Source organism: Spermophilus citellus (genome assembly GCF_964194105.1).
Source record: "Spermophilus citellus genome assembly, chromosome: 3".
Lineage (NCBI taxonomy): Eukaryota > Metazoa > Chordata > Mammalia > Rodentia > Sciuridae > Spermophilus > Spermophilus citellus.
Window position 1 is genome coordinate 212,992,847 of NC_138184.1, and position 23,485 is coordinate 213,016,331.

The 23,485-nt window shown below is 45.6% G+C and overlaps 2 protein-coding genes across 4 annotated transcripts in view; one reads left to right on the forward strand and one right to left on the reverse strand.

The window, feature by feature from the left end:
• Positions 1-294: 294 nt before the first annotated feature.
• On the forward strand, positions 295-20,044 carry STRA8 (stimulated by retinoic acid 8; the record flags this gene model as incomplete). 2 transcript variants are annotated; one of them, XM_081282851.1, is made up of 8 exons in its annotated part: positions 295-486; positions 4,969-5,044; positions 5,486-5,570; positions 8,595-8,804; positions 9,803-10,088; positions 14,419-14,492; positions 16,833-16,944; positions 19,970-20,044. In XM_081282851.1, the coding sequence occupies 8 exons, from the start codon at positions 295-297 to the stop codon at positions 20,042-20,044; spliced, it is 1,110 nt and encodes a 369-aa protein (XP_081138977.1). The 2 variants fall into 2 exon arrangements, with proteins under 2 accessions (XP_081138977.1, XP_081138978.1); XM_081282852.1 differs by having other exon boundaries at positions 8,610-8,636.
• Positions 10,613-23,485, reverse strand: part of LOC308643118 (solute carrier family 23 member 2-like) — a 60,421-nt gene continuing 47,548 nt past the window's right edge. The window contains exon 13 of one of the 2 annotated variants that reach the window (XM_081282849.1): positions 10,613-10,707. In XM_081282849.1, coding sequence (XP_081138975.1) covers positions 10,628-10,707 — 80 coding nt within the window. In that variant the 3' untranslated portion in view covers positions 10,613-10,627. Of the gene's footprint in view, positions 10,708-16,818; positions 16,848-23,485 lie in introns of those variants that run through there. The other variant, XM_081282850.1, reaches the window with a different exon arrangement.

Genomic DNA, 23,485 nt, shown 5'->3' on the forward strand with positions numbered 1-23,485 from the left:
GGCTAATGAGTACCTGCAGTGTGCTAGAATCTTCACTGGGTAAGCTCCATTGCCTCTCACCTGGAAATCCAACATAGGTGGCTTGTGATTTGGGGGAGCTGAGCATCAGTAACATATTTTGTGTCACCTTAATTTATTTTGTGTCTGTTATCTATTATATTATGATATAAATAACTCTTGGCAACTTTTACTTGAGAGATACCTCTTTCTGCCAATCTGCCTTCCCTTTGTCCTTGATGTTGTGTCATTATTATTGCGGGTAAAAAGAAGCATAATATTATGTTACAGCTTATAATGGCGACCTCTGGAGAAGGCAGCCACCCCAGTGGCACAGCGACACCCAGGCCACTGGCACAGCTGCAGGAGCTCGAACCGCGGGTAGCCCGCAGACGCCTGTCCCAGGCCCGCCATAGGGCAACCCTGGCAGGGCTCTTCACCAACCTAAGGAAGACTGTTTACTCCCAGTCTGAGCTCACAGCCTCGAAGGTACGGGACCTCAGTGTGGGGCCTGGCCCTGCCACCCTTGGTGCACAAGGCTGAGGGCTGGGCCTCCTTGTGGTCGGTGATCTTCGGTGGATGCCTCGGGGGCTATACCTGCTGTGAGAGATGGGCCTTTTCTACCTGCAGCAGACCAGCCTGGCATAAGTAAAGAAATTATGGGCCTGAGGAGGGGCCTAGTTTGCCAGCCGCTTCTGTGCCTGTCCACTCAACAGGCAGTGGCCTTTAGCACATGCTCAGGCACCCTGTACATCTACCCAAACACACACACCTGCGTGCACACACAACACCACACACACGTGCACACACCATAGACATACACGCATGCATGCATCATACCATTAGCACACACATACACATGGTCACACGCCACACATGCGCACACACCCCCAGTTTATATGCATCATCCAGGTCTTTCTCCCAGGCAACAGGGCTCTCCGGGTAAGTATTTATCTTTTCCTGTTCTTAATTCTGCTTTTGTCCTCAAACAGCTTTTTAATTGCTAACTCGCAATCAATAAATCAATTATCTAGCAGAGCATGGAGGTCCAAGTATATTGGGGTGATGGAAGGAATGGAGTAGTCATAATGGTGGAAGCATTATAGATGGTCAGAGTGGAGGAGTCCCTCAAGAGGTGCAGTTCCCCACCCCCTTTTAGTAAAGGAGAAATCCTTTAAGTAAAGGAGTTGAGCAAGGACTTACTAGCTGGTTGACAGTAGGGTCAGAAAGAGTCCTCGTTCCTACTCCAGGCTTGGCCCTCTCCCCACCCTCTACCTCTCTGACTTATCCTATTGTCCTGTGTCTGTTCCCAACCCTGGGGGATGGGGTTCCATTCTTGGGCTGATGCCTTCAGCAAAGCAGCATTCACAAGCTTCATGTTTTCTGTTCATGGCGCTGGCAGAGGCTTCTCATTGGGTACAGTCATACGAAGAGCTCCTGAGCAGGCACGGGCCAGGGCTTGGTGGAAATTTAAAAAGGTGCCCTGAGCACCTTGGTGCAGATTTTCAGTACGACTCTATTATATAATAATTAGCTGAATTCCAACACAGACCCCACCTGCTCTTGTAGAGTGGTATAGGGGCCTGGTGAGGGATGGAGGGAGGACTGTTCTTCCCCTCTCTGCTAAGTTGGGCTCAGGATCCAGTAGGAGGATGGCACATCTGGGCCTTTCTGTCAAGAACCTGACCAGCATAGCTGTGCTTCATGTCCATTGGATGAAGAGATGTTTGCTGTGTGTTTCCAGAGGTGCATGAAAACCTAAGTTCCTGACATAGGTCCATGGGTATGTGCACATAGGTAGGCAGCAGAACCAAAGAAAAAAATAGACCTTCAGAGCCTCACAATAAGAAGTCAAGTAAATCCAGAGGAAAACCATATTCTTACCACTAAAATTTGTGCCGCATGACTTGGCATGTGAGAGCATGGCTATTAACTGGCCTCAGTGATGGGAGGCAAGTGACTTCTGGCCTTCAGTCAACATGTCCATTAAATAGGGAGGATAGTAATGGCTGCCTAATTGGCCTAGAATAGAGTTTAATGGGATACTCCAACATAGCATGGTTCTTAGAGTCTTAAAATGTTAGAATCATTATTTCCCAATATATTATCTTATTTATCCCCACGGCTCTATTCCTATCATTCTCATTGTACGGGTCAGGAAACTGAGGCTTCAGAAGATTAAATTACTGGCTTTAAATGATGTAGCCAGGAAAATATCTGGAACTCAGCTGTTCTCTGAATTCTTCTTTCTCTGTCCTACTTGAGGGAAGGCCCAGGATTGTGCATGAATAAGGGAGTTGTTGTTTTATAAGACTAATGGTGTAACAAGGTCTCATGAGTCCTTTAGGGCTGCCATAACAAAATACATAAACTGGGCAGCTTAAAACAACAGAAATTTATTGACTTATGGCTCTCAATGCTGGAAGTCCAAGGTCAAGGTTTCACATGCCCATGCTCCCTCTGAAGGCTCTAGGGGAAAACCTTTTTACCTCTGCTAGCCTCTGGCACTTGACAGCAGTGCTTGGCTTGCAGGTGCATCATTCTGACCACATGGCCACATTCCCCCAGTAACTTCACACCATCTTCCCTCTCTGGGTGTCTATCTCTTTGTCCACATTTTTCCTGTTTGTAAGGACATGGGTCATACTGAATTGGGGCCCAATCTAAGGACTTCATTTTAACTTGGTTACTCTATAAAATCTCTGTTTCCAAAGAAGGTCACATGCATAAGTTTCAGGAGTTAGGACTTCAACATCTTTCTTGGGGTGGGAGGACATAAATCCACCTAAAACAAAGGTCCTACAAAAATTAGCACTCCCAAAACATTTGAGAAACAGAATTTCTATGAACGGCACCTGGTTTCCCTGGATTGGTTTGATACAGTAAGGGTGCAAGCAGGCCTGAGTTGTCCTGCTGATCCAGTGTGGGCAACTCATCCTGGACCAGAGGAATAGTGTTGGAGTCCATTCAGGCTGCTATAGAAAAATACCTTAGACTGAATAATTTATTAACAGAAATTTACTGCTCACAGTTCTGGAGATTGGAATTTCCACAGTCCAGACATCAACAGATTCAGTGTCTGAAGAGGGCCAGCTCTCTGGCTCACAGGTGGCACCTTGTTCATGGCACCTCACATGGCAAAAACAGCAAGTAAACTTCCTCAGGCCTCTTTTATTAGGGCACTAATCCAAATAGGGCCTCTACTGTAAAGCACCTCCCCAGGGAAGGACTGTAGGGAAGGCGAAATACCGGGGAGTGATATTTGCCAAATTATATTAATGTATTATGTGCATGAACAAATACATTAACAGTGAATCATACCATTATGTATAATGTATTATACATTATAATACATAATAGAATTATGTATTATAATGTATAATACATTATGTATACTTAAACACACCAATAAAAATAGGGAAAAGAAAGAAAGAAAGGAAAAGAAAGAAAGCACCTTCCTGAAGACCCCATCTCCTATTACCCTCACATGGGGGGGCAGGTTTCCAACATATGTGTTTGGGGGAACATAAACATTTAAACCATAGAAGCTGGGGAATCACCTTCTCACCCTAAGAACAAACCCAAGATTCTGGCCCCTCGTTCTGAGTCCTTGCTGCTTTGACACCATAGCCATGACAGACTAGGACAACAGTGGATAGGAAGAAGGGGTGGGCCTTGCTCAAGAGGTGTTCAGAGGTTTTGCAATTAACTGTACTCTCACATAAGTGTTCTTCCTGTCACCTGGTTTTGGGTCAGCAAAGCATCATGCTTCCAGCTCCCCTTAAGTCTCTTTTTATGCACCATCAGAATCCCCAAGAATCTAGAATGACAAAACCCAGGCTGTCACCCCCTAGCTTCTGTAGCTTCCTCTCCCACTGCCCACCCCAACTCTGGCCACATCTCACTGTGGCAGTGCCCTGAGCAAGGCTGGCCTGGCCTGCCTCTGTCTTTACTCACACAGTTATTTGTGCCTTTGAGACTGTGTTCTCTCCAGAGCTCTGTCTGGCTCACTTTGCTGCCTCGTTCCATGGAAGCTTTCCCCCTGCAGTCAGAATATTCTCTCCTTCCTATGTATTTCCACAGCCCTTTGCTTCTACCCCTGGTTAGCCCTTAATTTCATCTTGTGTTAAGGAGAGCTGTTGCCATGCTTGTCTTCCCTGTTAGAATATCAGCACCTTGATGACGGGACCATCTTGTTGACTCTGTATTCCTGGGGCCCAGCACACAGCTTTGGGCTTATGCATACCTGAGGGAGGCCATGACCCATGGCAGATGTGGGTGCTCAGCCTCACAAACGATACTTAGTTTCTTGCTTTTGAATGGTCTTGCAGTTTCTATTTTGACACACAGGAAGGAAGGAAGGAAGGAAGGAAGGAAGGAAGGAAGGAAGGAAGGAAGGAAGGAGATGAGGAGGGAGGAGAGGTTGGATAGAGAGAGGGACAAAAGAAAGAAAGCATGGAGGGAGAGAAGGAAGGGTAAGGGGAAATGCAAAGTTCAAGTTCATAGAGCAAGTTTTTAGATCATCTGGAGTGTATGCATTTAGTGAACACATATTGTGAGATTAGTAATGGAATATTAACCAGCCAGTTGCACATGGTCAAAACTAAGCAGGAGTCTTGCCTGATCATTTGGACAAGGCTGGGGTTAACATTCATTTGGTGGTGCCTCCTCTGGCACCTTATCCCACCTTCTGGTAGCCTGTATAGTCACTTGCTTTCCTCAGTTTGCTGAATGCAGCTCATTTCCAAATACTTTGGTATTTCAGTGAGAACTCATTTCTAGGATACAAAGGAGATTTGTGCCTTCTGTGCACTAGAATAAATTTTCCAATCTTTTCACCATCAAGGCCAAAGATGTAACTTTGCATCTGAGACAATGAATGTGGCCTTAGGCTAGGGAGGGGGTTCCTGGGTCCACAAAACCAGTCTCTGCAGTGAAAGGCTATATTTCCAGCATTGTCTCTGTCCTCAGTGGCAGGTTCTGAATAAGGCGAAGAATCACATTCAGGAACTGGAACAAACCCTGGACAACTTGCTGAAACTGAAAGGTAACAGATCCCTCCCTGGAGAAGACTGGCTCCATTTTTCTATTGAAAACAGAGAGATTGGATCACACTGAGTCAATAGATATTTATTGAGGGTCACTGTGTGCCAGGCATTGTGCTTGGTTATGAAGTTGATGTCCGAGTCCCTAGGGAGCTTGCAGTGTGGCCGGACAGGCAGGGGTCACCAGACTGTGGGGGTTTGATGAATCCCCTAATGGGGTGCTGCTGAGAGCACCTGACCTCACCTTGAGAGGCCAGAGAAGTGGTCAGTACTTGTACTGAGCTGCCCTCTTGCACCCAGAAAGGGAGGTGGAAAATGGCCTCTGGACTCCCTAGTACTGAGCCTGGGAGGGTTCAGAGCTCCACCATGGAGCAGAAAGGCAGGAGAGACTTAATGCAGGTCTGACTTTCTCCTTTGTGACTCTTGCCTCAACTTCCTAATAGAATCCTTCAATCTGGAGGATGGGAATGCAAGCAGCTTAGAGGAAGTCAAGGAAGAATATGCCAGAATGTTCTCTGGAAATGACAGGTAAGATTCAGCAACCACAGGAGAATGAGAACCTGCTGTCTTGCCCCTTTGGCCTTAGAGGCTGCCTCCCAGTAGTCCACCCTCCCTCTACATGCAAGATGGTCAGGGCTGCGGCTCACTCACAGCTGTCTGTCCTAGGTTCTCCTTTATCTTAAGTGCATGCATCAATTTATTTTTACAATTATAAAAATGATTATTACAGAAAATGATTACTATAGAAAGTGATTATTACAGAAAATGTAGAAAATACAGAAAGGCCTAAAAATATGAATCATCTCGCCTTTCAAAGAAAATGTTGATTTTGAGGAATATCCATCCATCTATTTTTCAAATTTTGCACATTATTTTAGAATGATGACATCATTGTGTTCATCTTATATAGTGTATTACTACATCTCGTATCTTATATATATTTCTTAAAGTCCTGAGTTAGTAGCTTTATTGGAAAGTAATATGAAAATAAGGAAAATGCAAATCTTGGCCTACTTTACAAGTCTCATAGGAACCTAGGAAAAGGCACATTAAACTTGAAAGAGGTAAATAACCATTGTACACATAGGTGTCACAGATGCTGAATGAGGAATGTTATTAATAATGTCACATTTAAATTGTGAAAGACTGATTTGAGAAATGTCTTTCTTGTACTTTTTTATGTCAGATTTTGTACTTAACTCCTGCAATTTCTGGGCTTTTCATGCATGCTGTGTGGATATATTCTCAGCACTCAAAGGATAATCTAACCCTTGCGTTCACCTGCAGCTTGCAAAGCTACTTTGACCACAGCCTGGACATTAGGGGCAATGGCTGGGCCCCTGTCATCTCTGGTGGCTCTGGGCATGTCCAGCTCTAATGGCATGGTGTACATCCAAGTTGGCCTCTGACAAACCAGAGCTCAAAACATCTTTGCCCCCTCCCAGAAGGGGGCTGCGAATTACTTGCTATTCGGAGTCAAAAATCCTCCTGGATGAAGCAATGTGGCTTCTAGTGTTTGATGGTGTGATCACGCATGACTTTTACTGTCTTCTCAGTACTTTTTGATGTTTTCCAAATTTTTAAACAGTGAATGTGTATTATTTCTGATGTCAAATAATCAGGGGAAACAATTATTAAAAATGAAATAAAATTCACATTGTAAATGATGTGAAAATATACAAAAATGAGTCAAGAGGAAAATAACCGCCTACGCTTAATCTTATTTCATAGACAACTTGATCACCATTTTGTTCCCAGAGGAGAGGCAGGTGTGGTGTGTGTATGTGTGCATGAAGGTGGCAGTTAGGAGCCTTGTTTTAAAAATCACACTGGGCTGATGGTGTGGTGGGGCCCAGTCCGAGATTGTTTCAGTCAGGCAGAATTCTACATTGGCTTTTCCCAAATGACTAACAGTGATCCCAACCCCATTTATTATAAGTTGTCTTTTCTTTACTAAAATATGAACTTTATCATATACTAAAAATCTTAAAAGTCCTTTTATCACCTACTCATAAAAGAATAGCTAAATTATGATAATTAGGGAGGAATTTTTTTGCTATAATAATTAAAACTGTGGTGCCAGCATAGAAAAGACTAATTTAATTTTGTAATTATTATATTTTAGTAATTAATTAGCTAATTGATTATGAATTAACTTGAATGCGTTTGTTCAAGATAATTTTTGTTTCCATTCCTTGGAATTGTTTGTACCTATTGTTTTGTTTGTTTTCCTGCTGCACCACCGATCTTTTTCTTATTTAATTATAGAAGTTCTTTATACATACAGAGGAATTAGCTCTCTCTGGTGAGACTTGCCAAATTTTTTCTTTTGGTCATTTGTTCTATTATTTTTCCTATTGTTTTTTGCTTTTTGTGTTTGCCATGCAAAAAAAAAAAAATGAAGTCTGATCTATCAATCTGTTATGACACCTGGGTTGTAGGGAATACTTAGAAGTCTTTCTCTATTCTGAGATTAAAAAGTTGTGTTTGTTATTGTTGTTGTTTGTTTTTTTCTGGCAAGTTTGCTTTTTAACAGGACTTGGTTGATTGGGGAGTATTCCTATCAGTATGAAGAGAAGCTGGTTTTAAGTTCTGATTTCCAAATTGTGTCATGTTGTTTCATGCTATTAAAAATGTATTTTTGAAGAGCAAAATTCTATAATGTTGATGAGTCCATTTTATTCTTTTCTCACACTTTGAACTTTTGATTTAAACTTAAATATTTCATGATTTTGGTACTATTATAAATAATAATTTTTAAAATGTTAATATTCAATTGTTCATTCCTAGTATACAGAAATATATGTGTGTATATATATATATAAATATTTTTAAACATATATATTAATTGGCACATAGTAGTTGTACATATTTATGTGTTAGTGGGATATTTCAATACATGTATATAATGTTTAATTATCAGACCAAGGTAATTGACATTTCTATCACTTTAGACATTTATCATTTCTTTGAGCTGGGAATATTCCAAATCTTCTTTATTAGCTATTCTGAAACAATTAATTCTTGTCAGCCATAGTTATCTCTATAGAACATTAGAAAATCTTCCTCCTCTCCTGGATCTCTATACCTGTTAACCATCCTTTCTCTATCTCCCACTTCCCCACACCCTTTCCAGGCTCTGGTAACCTTTATTCTATTAGAAATAGTATTGATTTTTGATTATTGATCTGGCCTTCTGCAACCTTGCTAAGTTCCCTTCTGAATTCCAGTCATATGTTTGTGGATTCTTGGGATTTTCCACATTGTCATATTGTGTCTGAAAATACAGATATTTTTATTTCTTACTTTCCAATATGTAGACCTTTTACTTTTTTCCTGCCTTATTAGACTAGCTAGTATCACTAATATGGTTTTGAATATATGTGTGTGTGTTTGTGTGTGTGTAGACACACATATAAAAAGAGAGTTTTTATATACAAAATATTGCTATTTATATACTAAATATTGCTAAGATTTTGAGTTTCATGTCCACCGGGAATATTTGTCAACATGTCTACAGCATTACTAACTTGTGTCTGTTTTCTTCCCCAGTCTGGTCTCAAATAGTTTTCCTCAGAATGGCTCCTCCACCTGGTGCCCAGTTGAATCAGTCAGAAAGGATGCTGAGGAAGAAGAAAATGAGGAAGAGGAAGAGGAAGACCAAGAAGAGGAGGAGGAAGAGGAAGAAGAGGAAGAGGAGAAAAAAATTGATCTCTTACATTCCTCTGACGCTATGTCTCCAGACCTCCTGGAATTTGAACGGTGTGAACAGCTGGGTGGGGTGATGTTTGGACACACACAGAGCTCCTGTGGGGAAGGGGACAGAAACTCCAAGTGGAGTATGCTGTAGCCTCAATGCATGCTCAGACCAGCCTGAATTATGGGAGGGGCTTTCTTCTCAGTACTTTTTTGTGTTTTCCAAATTTTTCAATAGTGAATGTTATTATTTCTGATGGTAAATAATCAGGAGAAACAATTATTAAAAATGAAGTAAAATTCACATTGTAAATGATGTGAAAATATACAAAAATGTGTCAAGAGGACAATAACCATGTAGGAGGGGCTGGGGTTGGGCTTGGTCTGAGGGGCTAGACACATAGTCTGGAAGCTATAACTGAAGAGCAAATACAATGTTTTTTATTTAGCCTGGGTGTTTACTTGGGGCGCAAAGGGGGGCTTGTGGATGGTGATTATGAGGGATGAGTTCCCCCTCCCCATACCCCACACTTTACACACACCCTACATGTCCCCTTTCAACTTCATATCTGGTCTTAACAAAGATAAAGGTGGAGGCTGGCTGGTTCCGACTTCCTTTGACACAGCCTCCTCCACAGACCCAAGACCCCTCAGTAGCCTTATTGGCCTCCACAGGCACAAGAGGAGGAGACCCAGTCCACAGCTGAGCCTGATTTACAGACCCCAGATTAAAGCAGCAGTCTATCAAGCCTGCACATTGATGGCCTCCTAATTAGAATTTTTTTTGGGGGGGGATGGGAGCTGAGCAGCCACACCTCTCACCTAACATTGAGCTGAGCTTTAGGGGTGGGGCCCTGGGAGGACCTGGGGAGGCCCCCCCCCCCAGCACAAATCTCTGTCCTTGGTCCCCAAGGTGCCTTCTGCTCCCCGACAGTGGCTTCTGCCCTGCAGGGTGGGGGCAGAGGCTTGAGGCCAAGCGCCGTGCACCCCCAGCGTGGCCCGGGCATGGTGCCTTGGCCTCTGCAGGGACAGACTCCTGAGAGGCAGCGCCTCTCCTCTTCCAGGTATCTCAACTTTTACAAGCAGACGATGGACCTCCTGACAGGGAACGGCATCGTCTCCTCGCAGGAGGTGACGCTCCCCATCGTCTCGGCGGCCATCTCCCACCTGTGGCAGACGCTCTCCGAGGAGAGGAAGGCCATCCTCCTGCAGACCTGGGCGCAGAAGCACGGGGGCCTCCCGGACCTCCCGGTGTCCTGCCAAGAGCCGGTGGGTGCCGAGGGCAGTGTGAAGGACAGCGGAGTAGACAGCCAGGGGGCCAGCTGCTCGCTCGTCTCCACTCCGGAGGAGGTGAGCAACCTGTGGGATAGCGGAGGACGCAGAGGAACCACTGTCACCCTCCACCCAGGGTTTGCTTGGTCATTTTGCAAGCTTGAGGTGCCGTTTCTATTGCAGGTGGCACTACAGGCTTCTGATTTTCTCAGCATTATCTCCACGATCACCAAACAGTATTTCTTGTTAGTGTCCTGGCCTTTCCGTAGGATTGCAGAGGGGAAGGTTAAAACCTGTGGGAATCTTTCGGCTGCCAATGACTTGATTCTATGAAAAGCCGGCAGGTGGCCTGTAATCCCCGTGGCTTGGAGACTGAGGCAGGAGGATCCCAAGTTCAAAGCCAGCCTCAGAAATTTAGTGAGGCGCTGAGCAACTTAGGGAGCTCCTGTCTCAAAAATAAAATAAAATAAAAAGGGTTCAGTGGTAAAGTGCCCCTGAGTTTAATCCCCAGTGCAAAAAACCAACCAAACAACAACAACAACAAAAACATGAAGAAATGCACAACTCACGTCAGGGAGGTCACTGTTAGTTGAGCTGCTCAGTGGTGTCCCCTTGACTCAGGTTCCTTTTTTCTCTCGGGTTTCTCGTCCTTCCCTCCCCTCCCCACTTCTCTCACCCCCAGTGGTCATTCTTCCTCCTGTACACCAGGTAGAGAAAGAGTCCCTGTGAAGGCTCTGAGTTAAGGAGAAACTTTTCCAGAAGCTTCTACCATACCTCTCCTCCCCTCTCATTGGCCCAAATTGTCCAGCTTACTGAGCCGATGATAAAGGATGACACAAGCACCCATCAGGCACAGACCCAGAGAGGTGACCAGTTCCCAGAAAGCATTGCAACCACTGGGTGAAAAGGGGCAGCCACAGCTTCCACTCTAAATGCCTTTCTCGGCTTTCCAGTAGTTAGAGTGCCACAGTCCACAGAGCAAGCACCAGGTGGTGTTAGCCGTCATCCTGTGCTGAGATAAAAGCAGGCCAACAGCAGCTCCTCCAGAGTTAGGAGGTCTTCAAAAGCCTGCTGCTCCCACATGGGCCCAGGCTGCCCTCACTCTGTTAGCCCAGGGACAGGCAGTTCTTTGCTCCCTGCACCTGTCCAGTGCTTTGTAGGACATTTAACATCCATGGCTATGACCCCCTTCCCCCTTGCCTTGACTATCCAAATGTGTCTCGGTGGGTGGTCCCTTTGAGGAAACCACCATACTAGTCTCCCGTCTCTCCCTCTGTGGAGTCTTAGAACCAGAGAACTTCCATGTGCTTCTGACCCTACAGTTACAGCCCTGGAATACCCCAATCCTTCTGGAAACTTCCACAGTCATGTCCAAGTCTAGAGAACAACAGAGCTGTCACCTAGTCCTACTCTCCATTTGTCGGTCCTAGTTAGAGGTGTGATTTGTCCAAACACGCAGCTCCTACTTCAGGGATTGTATCCCTCTCATTTTCTCAAATCTCTCTGTCCTTGGCCTATGTGTGGATATCAGCCTTTCATTATCTTCCCTGATGCTTCTCCCTGAATCACCCATGGAGCACAGTAAGTAGGCAGGTTCCTGGCTCCCACCCCAGATCCACTGAATCAGAATTCCTGAGGGTAGGGTTCTGGGATCCACATTTTAAACAAGCACTCCAGGTGATTGATGCACCAGGCATTATTGGCAAGACCTCCCAGAGCACATGTGCAAGTGTCTGTGGCTACTGCCTTAGACCACCCCCAATCACGAATACACCAGCTTCCCATCTGTTTTTCCCCTAATGTTGGGTCCACCTTGAGAGGATGTGAGTCCTCTATAATGGTTTAAGGAGAACCAAGGCAACCAGCAACCCAAGAGTTCATACCTGAGGCACACAGGAGAGGGGAGCCAGGGTAGATGTCTTTGTAACCCTAAGGTACCTAGCCCTTGAGTCTTACACACACACACACACACACACAGAGAGAGAGAGAGAGAGAGAGAGAGAAAATATATACCAAAATCCTGAGTAACTGGACATGTGTGTGTGTGAGTGTGTGTGTGTGTGTGTGTGTGTGTGTGTGTGGTGTATGTGTGTGGTGTATACAAGCACCTGTGCATTTGCCAGCATGAACATTTCCTCAAGGAAGAACAGCTCCAAAGAGAAACCAGACTCTAATGTCCCAAATCATGGGAATGATTTGCCTGGCCTTTCTCAGAGGAGGCTGATGCTTTTCTGGTGCTGAGGGAAACAGGCAGCAGATTCCCCCAGCCATGCCCAAGAATAGGAGCTTCCTTCCCAGGGTTTGGTCAAGCCAGGCAGGAGAGAAGGTGAGTGGAACAGAGCACACTCATGCTCAAGACAGGGCCAACCACAGCTGCTCCTGCTGTGGCTTCTAGGTCAGCTCTGTGCTCTACTAGTTCAGCTTTACTGCAGCTCCTGGTCCTTCTGGAAAGGTTTAACAATTGGGTTGCTGCCAGCCCCTGTTCTCAGGGTTCTCTGCATCCAGGAGGCCCCAGAACATTCTGCTTCAGGTCTGAGACATGTGGTCCCTAAGTGTGGTGGGAACTCCAAAAGGAGCCTGATCTGAGTCCTTTCTGGGTTGGATCATGAGGGGGCTTGGCATACATGGAGACAACGTGTGGCCTGCAACTCTGTGGGCTGATTGGTTATGGAGGGGAATTTAGGGCTTGGGTCCCTGTCTCAGACCTGTGGGGAGGAGAGAGCACAGGCCTTTCTATGGCCTCTTCAGAGCTTCTTTGAAGTAACAAAAGAAATATAAGTAGGACACCAGAAAATATTCAGAAAACTAGAAGGGACCACACACATAGCCAGAATTCCAAGGGATTCAGTTACAGGGAAGTGAACTGAGTGAAAACATGAAGAGCTGGGCAAGAGCAGTGTCCCGGGCAGGAGTGAGGAGGGACCCTGGCAGGACCTGCAGGTACTGGGGGCCAGAGGACACCCCCTCCTCCCCTCAGGGAGATAACAAGAGTAAATAAGGTGCCAAAAAATAAAACATGTCCAGCTAAACTTTTAAAATATGTTTTTCAAAAAATATCCTGTGCAATTTGGGGGAACATTCTTATGACAAAAAAATTCTTCTTTATCTGAAATTCAAATTTAACTAGGCGTCTTGCATTTCTATTTGCTACATCCATCAATCTTAAGTGTAAATCATGTTTTTACAGAATATTTACAGATCAAAGGACCAAAAACCGTCTAAATAACCAAATTCTAAATTTGGAAGCATATCGTCATTATTCTTATATTGCTACTAGCAGTCTTTGTCATTATCATTATATAATATGCCTGGGGAAATAACTGAAGAGAAGTGGATTGATATAGCAACAACAAGTATCTCTGATGGATTCTTAGTGATTCTTATTTTCCTTATCTGTTTCTATTTTCTAGAATTTCAACAACACTGTTTTGTTTATAAAGCAGATAACATTCAATGCAGCCAACATATTGAGCCATTATTATGTGTCCGGTGTATGACCTGAATTCTTGCATCAACCCTGAGTAGGCCACATTAGCTCAGTCTATTTTGCGCTACTGTAGCAGAATCCCTGAGACTGGGTAATGTATAATGACCAGAAATTTGTTGGCTTATAGTTCTGGAGGCCAGCAATCTAGTATCAGTGTGCCGACATCTAGCAAGGACCTCCCTGCTGCACCGCACATACTGGAGAAGGGAGGTGGGGAGAGACAGAGAGAGAGAGAGAAAGCCCATTCCAGAAAGACCTTTTGTAAAGGCATTAAATCCACTTACAAGGGCAGAGTCTTCACTTCCTCACCTCCTCTTCAAGGCCTCCCCTCCCAATGGCATTACTTTGGCAGTTAAATTTTCTAGGAGAGTTTTGGAGGGAACCGCAGCATTCAAACCATAGCAGCTGTGACTCCTGTTTTATTGGGGGCTGATGGGGAGATGAAGTAACCTGCCGGAGGTCACAGCTAGTGGGTGCCAAGGCTGGAGCTGTCCCTCCTGCAGGCGAACCCTGCCTTCAGCTGCCCTGATGTGAAAGTGCTGGATTATGCATTGTGGCTTAAACAGAATCTCCACCTTGGGAGGTTCAGATGAGACTTTGTAGCCTGTAAACAGGATTGGCTCTGCTGCCACCTCCCATGCCTGAGCCACTCTCTTCTTTAGAAAGATAAGACAGTCCCAGTACTTCCTCTCTCTCAGCCATCTCCAGGGCTAGCAGTTTGTCCTCGGCAGTCAAGAGCTTAATGTTCAGCTCTGGGGAAGATTATGAAGCAGAGACCCTGAGTTTGGACCCCAGCTTTGACACTTGTGCATTTTGGGGATGAGTGTACAAAGAAAGCCTTTCTACTCTCCGCCCAGCAGCCTCGCCAGTGTCAAACTGCGAAGTTATTTCTGACTTAAGGAGTTCTGTGCTTTCTTTCAGATCCTTTTTGAAGACGCCTTTGATGTGGCAAGCTTCCTGGACAAAAGTGAGGCTCCCAGTACCTCCAGCCCTAGGTGAGAAGATGGTGTGAGACAGCATGAGCAAGTGTGAGTAGGTGTGCAACTGTGTGACTATGAGATTGTGGAGCATGTGGGTGTGTCTGTGTTATATGAATGAGTGTGCAAGCATGTGTGTATGTCTGTGCACGTGCACCTCTGCTGGGTGTTTCCTGTCTTTCCCCTGCAGCTCCCAGATGGGTGCAAGTTCTCAGGGACCCACTTTTTCCTTGTGATTGAAGTGGACTGATCCTAGGATTGTACTGTTGCTTTGGGGATGACATTGTCTGGGGCATCCTCAGAGGAGAGAATCTTCTGTCCTGGCCCAGGGCTAGAACACACCAGGTTATCAGCCCCAGGTTATGTAAATGCACCTGTTTCCTTTGGTGGGTTTCCCAGTATGTCTTAGTCCTGCTTCAGGCTGATCTCACCTTGCTACAAGATCATTGTTATACAAAATACCAAAAACCAGCTGGTTTATAAACAACAGCATTTATTGCTCACAGTTCAATCAAAAGTCAAGATGCTAGCAGATTCAGTCTAGTGAAGGCCATTTCTCATAGGAGGCATCTTCTCAATGTCACCGTATCTTGCTGGGCAAGGTGGTGCATGCTGGTAATCTCAGTGACTTTGGAGGCTGAGACACTGAGGATTGCATGTTTAAGGCCAGCCTCAGCAAATCAGGGAGGTCTGAAGCAAATTAGTGAAATAAAAAATAAAAAGGGCCGGGATGGGGTATGTAGCTCAGTGTTATCAGTGGTAAAGCTCCCCTGGGCTGAATGCCCAGTACATCTCCCAGGCCTCTCCTATAAAGGTCCTAATCACCTGCCAAGGGTCCCACTTCCTAATACCATTGCCTTGGGGGTTAGGTTTCAGCATATGAATTGGGCGTGAGACACAGACCTTCAGTCCATAGCACCCAGGGTCAGGCAGCCCATGGGCAGGAGAGTGGGCAGGGGGTCTGGGGCACAGAGGACCTGGGCCAACATGGAGGCAGGACTGTGCCCTGACCTTAGGGGCTTCTCTGAGCTGCCTTTCACAGTGCTGATGAGAACAGCTCTGGAAGAAGCAGAGAAGGGTGTGGCTCACCCAAGGAGCAAGAGGACATAAAATGGGGTCTGGCAAGATTTAAAACAGGGAGGACTTGGACTCAGTCTGTAGCAAGGGCATTTTCTCAGAGGAAGTCAGTCTGGCACTGAAATTCCCTGGCTGCTGCGTGCAAGGCTGGGCCTATGGCCTGCAGGGACAGAGCTAGTGTCAAGGCTCAAAAGAAACCTGGACCTTGAGTTTTTCTGCCTTGGGAATGAGGGTGCCATCCACACCTGGGGATCCGAATGAGTGTCTTCATTGTCCTCTCAGTGGAAACCTGGCCTCCCGCTGAGGCCTTTGGTCAGGCACGAGAGCTGTGCAAGGGTCCAGAACAGCTTCAAGTAGAACCCCAGTCCAGATCTGAGGGATGGTTCCACCACCCCACCTGCCCCTGCAGGCCCGTTCAGATCTGAGGAGACAGGGATTGACGGAGGAGACGCTTCCCTCTCCAAAGCCACTTCATGTGGTGACATGAGCTCTCCTCAGCTGTGTGCCGAGTGTCATTCTGCTGCAACTGGCTGGAAGCTGACATTCCTATTTCCGCACTGGGCTCAGGCTGCAAAGACAACTTGGTCGAGAAGCCGCCAAAGCACACTTGCCAAGCAGTATTTGACATTCTAATGGAACAAAAACCAACCCATTAAAAAGGCTTTCCCTGCTTTCTCTAGAAAAGGTAGGGATTACTGCCAGTGGGGTTCCTAGCCTGGCTGTGGGACCTCATCCCAGGAGGAAGAGTGAAGGGAAAATATTGTCTGGCTTACAGGACGCACAGCCATGTACCTCAAGGCTCCAGTTGCACTGGGCTGCTCCCCTTGGAAGAAAGGAGAGCTGGAAGACCAGCCTCCTTTCTGCAGGGCCTGAGCTCCAGGGGGTCACTGAGAGGGGGTCTTTCCTGGGACTGAACTCAAAATGTGCCTTAGCAGCCACAGGTGGGACCCAAACCCTGGGCTTTGCTCCAACAGGTTGACTCAGAGGTAAAAGAAACCTTGCTCCCTCATTCTAAAGGCCACAGCTCAAAACATTAAATTAGGGCCCAAGACCCAGCCCTATCACAGTCTTGTTTTTCCGAGGATTTCAGACATGAAACTTGACAAAGTTAATACAAACCTGTCAAGAAAAGCTGTGGGCTGTCCAAGAATTCGACCGGGTGTATGAAAGTGTTGCATTTACACCACAATCCAAATGCTTGGCAGGGGGAAGGGTAGTCAAGCAGAGGTAAAAAATCAGGATTCTAAACATTTGCTGTTTCTTCTTTCTTTCTGTTGACAGTTCATTGTTTGCCATCTGCAACCCAGAAAACCCAGAGGGGAAGTTTCAGCTCTATATGCAGATCATTGACTTTTTTAAAGGCCTTTGCTGCATTAACACTCAGTTAAAACAGGTAGGACAGCTAAATACTTGCCCACCCTTGTTAGGATGCCAAAAAGAGCTCTTGAGGGGGCCTGGCCCACCCTCATCCTGATTACCCCAAGAAGGCAATGGGCAGACATTCTTTCAATCTTTCCGTCCTATTCCATGGATGGTCAACTTCAGCCTAAAGCCTCCTGTGAAAAGGAAGACATCAGGGAAACTGAGAAAAGAGCCGCAGGGTGTCCTCTGGGCAAAGCAGCACTGGTGACCAACCCCTGGAAGCAGGGACCAGATCCCAGGGCAGCTCTTGGCAGGCCTTCATACATGTTATGCAACATCTTTCCAAAAGGCTGAACCATTTCATCCTCTGAAAGGATATTTTAAGGGATAATTTCTGGTCCTAAAAAACTTCCTCTGCAGGCTTATGGTGACATAAGTCATGGGGGTCTTGGTTAGGGTGTCCATTCCTGAAGCTCTCAGAGGAGGAAGGGCTGTCTGACCTACCAGGAGACAGGCCCTTTGAGATTCATAGCTATCGATTTTTCTCTGCTAATTTGGCAAAAATACAACTTTTTATTTAAAAGGGTAAGCTTAACAATGGCTCACGTTTGCCTAAAAATAATTAGGCCACTTTTTCCATAGGCTAGGGTATAATTGACCCCTTTCCCCTTCATTCATTTCCCCATGCGGGCACCACTTTCAATCCCCACTTGGAGTCCAGAGCCCATTCCTGTAGTTGTCTCCACTTCCCACCAATGGCTTGGGTAACTGTCTCATAGCAACTGTCCCAGCTTTCTGTCCGACACAGTTAAATTAGTCCACTTCATCACGGCTTTGGGAACAAATAAAGGGGACAGTCTTTGCTTTCCTGACTTCCTTTCTCCACACGTGGCAAAAAAGCCAGGAGCAGAGGTCAGAGTGTCCCCATAAAGCACAGGCTCTTGAACTTCAGTGCTCCCTAGACTCACCTTGGGAGCTTATTCTCAAGGTTCTCATTCAGTGTTATGAGAATGGGTCACTGGGATTTGGGTTTTGAGCAAGCTGTCCAAGGGGTTCTAGGCAGAAGGCCTTGGACTTTGGTAGACTCTGGTGCAAAGAGGGAAATTTCATTCTCCTTCAGTTTCACCTCCAACTCACTGCTACCCCTATCAGCTTTATGGGAGGTGGCTGGATCAGGCTTCATTAGCACCTGAACTGGGTTCCTAGGGCTGCTTTAACAAGTGACCCTAAACCTGTGGCTTGAAACAACAGGCTTATTTCAATGTTCTGGAGGCCAGAAGCTTGAGATCAAGGTGTTGGCAGAGCCATACTGCCTCCAAAGGCTTCAGGAAAGGGTCCTTCGTGGCCACTGCCTGGCTCCCAGTGGCTTCTGGTACCAGTCAGCATTCTTGCCCTGTATTTCTCCATGCCCCCAGGCACTACCTCTGTTTTCACAGGTCCTTCTTCTCTGTCCCTCTGCCCCTCTCATCTTTTATGGACACGAGTCACTTGGATCGAGAGCCCCCACGAAATTCAGGATGGCTTCATCTTGAGATCCTTAACTAATAACATCTGCCAAGACCCTGTTTCAAATGAATTTCCAGGGGGCCATGACTTTGGGGGAGCACTTCAGCAACCAGTAACAGCAAATATCTCTCACAGTCTGCTGCTGTCAGCTTAAAAATATGCAGCTTAAAAGTGCCTCAGACTCCATTATTTCCTTAAGGAAATAGGACATTTTGAACAACATTTGGGCGCTGTGTGTGACATTTGGTTGTTTTGTTCCCTCCCAGGACACTTGGCCCCTTGGGACGCCCTGTGCTCTCTGACTACCTCTTGTCTCAAGCTTGGCAGTTGTCTTCATTCTGAACAAGGGGTACATGTTATTCCCCTAGAGATTACCTGATCCAACTTCTCTGATTCTCTCTCTTTCTCTCTCATTTCCAATACTGGAGCTAGAGCCTGGGCCTGGCATGTGCTAGGCAATACTGAGCCATCCCAGCCTCTCTGATCTTCTTGACACTCTTTTCCCTTCCCCCACCAGGAGAGCATGTGAATGGGAAACTAGCAGAGGTCATCCCCGCATCTAGGTATCCACCTTGGGACCATCCTACTTTCACTAGATACCTGACGGGGATACTGCCCAGGACCCCTGGAGAGCAACCCTGATCTGCAGGGACAATAAATGACAAGGGTCATTTCTCAGCTGGGTGGAGAGACACAGGAAGAGAAAACACCTGGGAACATACTTTTAGTGGAAGAAGTAATGGGCAGGCCCGAGAGGTTGGCCGGGTCATTGTAAAGGGAATGAAAAACTTCATAAACACATATAGCACTGCTTCTTAAAAACTGATCACCTCATAGGTAACCCATGTCCATAGTACAAAAAGTATTCTGTAAAACATAGGCTTTCTCCTGCTATGACTTCTTGCTTACTATTGCAAACTCTTCCCTTCCATAACAGTGTCTTATATAGCCAGCCAAAGATGGTCTGCAGGAATTCATATATTCTTTCAAACACAAGTAGTAGCCAACTATACACATTGTTTTGAACTTTGCTCCTCTTCTAATAGTGTACCCCACAGATAGTGATCTCATTCTTTAAAAAACCCAGCTGCAGGCTGGTGGAAGTAGCTGGGGGATAGAGTGCTTGCCCAGCACTGTGAGGTCCTGGCTCCCATTCCCAGTTCTGCAAAATAGTAATAAAAATTATGATGAATAAAAAAATTTGAGTAAAAATAAACTAAACCACAGCTTCATGGCATTCCATGACGGGCACACCATGGTGTAGTGCGCTGTCTTCTATTGATGGGCCTGTGGATAAAGATTTACGGCTTCCCCATCTCTATAGGATCCTGGAAATCCCCAGGATAGGAGAGCAGCCAGTTCTGCTTCCTTTCTGGAGGTGTGTGAGTTGAGTGAAATGGAAATAAGACCACCCACCTTCTTCCCTGACTGGGGTCTGAAGGTGACAGCTATGGAGACTGGGAGAGTTGGGCACACCCAAGATGCTGGGACCTTCCTATCTGCCTGGAACTCTTAAATCAAAATTTCAACCTCTTCCACCTGTTTTGCAGGAACCAGACCTTCCCACTGACGATGAGATGATAATGTTGAGGTGCCTAGAGACCTTTGACGATGAAGATTTGTAATGCAGAAGGACTGGAAGAGGAGAGGACTGACGGAGAGTGGGAGTTTCTGAGTTTGAATGTTAGCAGATCTGGTGATACCTGCCTTGGACTTCCAGGGCTCTTGGGAGGGCACTGTCCCAGAAGCGTTCTGATGGTTTTAGTTTCTGATTAGTATAAAGTACAAGATAAGCAAGGCCTTGTGTTGGTCTTTCAGGGTGTTTGGTATAAGGGGCTGGTCTTCTCCAGGACAATCCACTCTGTCCCTACTCAGGAGGTGCCAGGTACAGGAGAGGCCCAGTCCTTGGGCCTTTCAAGAAGAAAACAGGCAAGATCTGCCCCTAGGGGTGGCATAGCACCAGGCGCTGGATTCAGGGCATTGCTCTGATGGGTTCTGGAATTCTGGAGCCCACCTACTCATCCTGCATGTTCTGGGAACCCAGTAACAGTGCCCACCTCAACCTCAACCCTGTACTGTACAACATCAGGTAGACCCAGATACATCTGCTTTTTCAAGTATGTATACCTGAATGGGTGCTGTAGTGAAATTCCAGAGTTCTGAACACTTTCTAGTGAAGGTCCTGGGCAGAGGATATATAAACATCCCTGGATACACTTAGGATAAGAGTGAATTTTGTGTCAAATTGATTAGGCCATGGTACCCAGACATATGGTCAACCATTATTTTAGATGTTTCTATGAAGGTATTTTTGTTTTGCTTTGTTTTTTAACTTTTAAAATTTATTCTAATTTATTATATATGACAGAAGAATGCATTTCAATTCATAGGACACATATAGAGCACAATTTTCCATATCTCTGGTTGTCTTCATACATGTACTTAGGGTAATGATGTCCATCTTTCCTATCCCCATACCCCTCCCTTCCCATCCCTCCCTTTTGCCCTATCTAAAGTCTGTCTATTCCTCTCGTGCTCCACCCCCCATCCCCATTATGAATCAGCATCCTTATATCAGAGAACATTTGGCATTCGGTTCTTTGGGACAGGCTTACTTCACTTAGCATTATATTCTCCAACTCTATCCATTTATCTGCAAATGCCATGATTTTATTCTCTTTCATGCTGAGTAATATTCCATTGTGTGTGTGTGTGTATATATATATATATATATATATATATACACACACACACACAATGGAATATTATAATATATATATATATATATATATATATATATATATATATATATATATACCACATTTTTTTTATCCACTCATCTACTGAAGGGCATCTAGGTTGCCTCCACAATATAGCTATTGTGAGTTGAACTGCTATAAACATTGATGTGGCTGTGTCCCTGTAGTATACTGTTTTTAAGTCCCTTGGGTATAAATAGAGGAGAGGGATAGCTGGGTCAAATGGTGGTTCCATACCCAGTTTTTCAAAGAATCTCCATACTGCTTTCCATATCGAATGCACCAATTTGCAGTCCCACCAGCTGTGTATGAGTGTGCCTTTTCCCCACATCCTCACCAACATTTATTGTTGTTTATATTCTTAATAGCTGCCATTCTGACTGGAGTAAGATGAGACCTTAAGAGTAATTTTTATTTGCATTTCTCTAATTGCTAGAGATGTTGAACATTTTGTCATATATTTGATGATTGATTGTATATCATCTTCTGAGAAGTGTCTGTTCAGGTCCTTGGCCCATTGATTGATTGTTTTTTTTTTTTTTTTTCTTTTTGGTGTTAAGATTTTTGAGTCTGTTCAGGTATTTTCTTGAAGATGAGATTAACATTTAGATCAGTAGATTTTTAATAAAGTTGATAACCCTCCATAATTCACCCAATAGAAGGACTTAATAGAAAAAGACTGACCTCCCCAGAAGAAGAGGGAAATCTGCTAGCAGACCTCTGCATCACCTGAGGCTCTTCCCTACCGACAGCCCAGCTTGAAGATTTTGCATTTACACCTCCACCATAGCATGGCCCATTCCTTAAAATAACTTTCTCTCCTCTTTTCCTGGTATATCCTATTGGTTCTGTTTCTCTGGCACACCCTGACTAGCATACTAGGTGTGCAGTGAAATGGTTTCACTGGCTCTCTACGGTTTATAAGTCCTGATAACAGCAACTCCCCTCCACAGAAGGCCTCTCAGTGCTTCTGCTGTATTTCCTCATGAGAGCTGACATGCAGGTTAAGTCTGAGGATCTCAACTCTGTCCTATCTGACATCAGGGCCCAGCTCTTAAGGTACCATCCTGTGAAGCATGAGCTGACCTTCAGAGACTCCTACTGAGGATATGCAGGAGTGTAGCTTTGCCTTGTACTTCACAGTTTACAAATGACAAAATGAGGCGGGCACATGGGCCTTTCCAGGCAGCTCCTCAGCAGGGCCTTTGTGCTCAGAAGTGGTCTGAACTTGCTTTGGAAAAAAAGGACAGGCGGCTCTTAGCTCAGCTACCCCCTCAGCAAGCCTCCTAGGAGTGTACGGAAAAGAAGAAATGAGTCTTCTCAGGCGCCTGCGCAGTCGGCCTTCAGCAACCTGTGCCACCACCTCGTCCGACTAGGCCCAGCCCTGACTTTGTTTAGTCCAAGGTTGTGATGGAGTCCTGAAACAGAATGCGCCAGAGGCCCCTGGGCATGGTGGACCTTAGCAGTATGTGGAGTATCCCTTCTCTCCCAGCCATGAGCTGGGTGATGTCCCTACCTCAGTCCTCAGCCCCAACAGCCCTCTGCTTCCCTCCCTCTCTCCTGCAGGCCTTATTGCGATGGGTGCAGACCAGGATGTATTTTGTGCATAAACCCCATCACCTGGTACTCATTTCCCCTTCCTCCCCTCCAAGGAGACCACACCTGGCATGTATCTTCCCGTACCTGCCGGTTCCCTTTCTGCGTCAATGCTGTCTGGATCAGGGTTCTGCCCAGAAACAAGACCAGCAGACTATGTAGAGAGGCCAACAGATTTTCTTAAAGGATCTGGTTCTCACAGTTATGGGGACTGTGAGTCAGATCTGTATGGAGGGCCAGCAGGCAGGGGTTAATGCTGAAGTCGTCAGGCAGAATTTCTTCTAAAATTCGCAGTTCTGTTCTAGGGCCTTCAGCTAATTGGGAAAATCCCACCTATGCTATCCAGGGCAATCTCTTTAATTTAAAGTCAATTGATGTGACGCATTAGCCACATCTATAAAACACCCTCACAGCCCCCCACTGAGATGAGTGTTTCGTTGGATAGCAGCATACTGTAGCTTGCCAAGTTGACACACAAAGCCGACTGGGGGAGCTTTATATTGTCCTAATATATCTCCAGGGAGAGAGCTATTCTTACCTCCATTTGGCAGAACAAGAGACAGTACACTTGGCTAAAGCCAAAAACCAATCAAAAAGAGAACTTCAGATTGCCTCACCTCTGACTCTGTTTTGTGCCCCCCACCCCCAATGAATTAGTGACTGGGGGGGGACTTTTATTTTTTTAAGGAGGAAAAATGTTAAAAGCTCCAG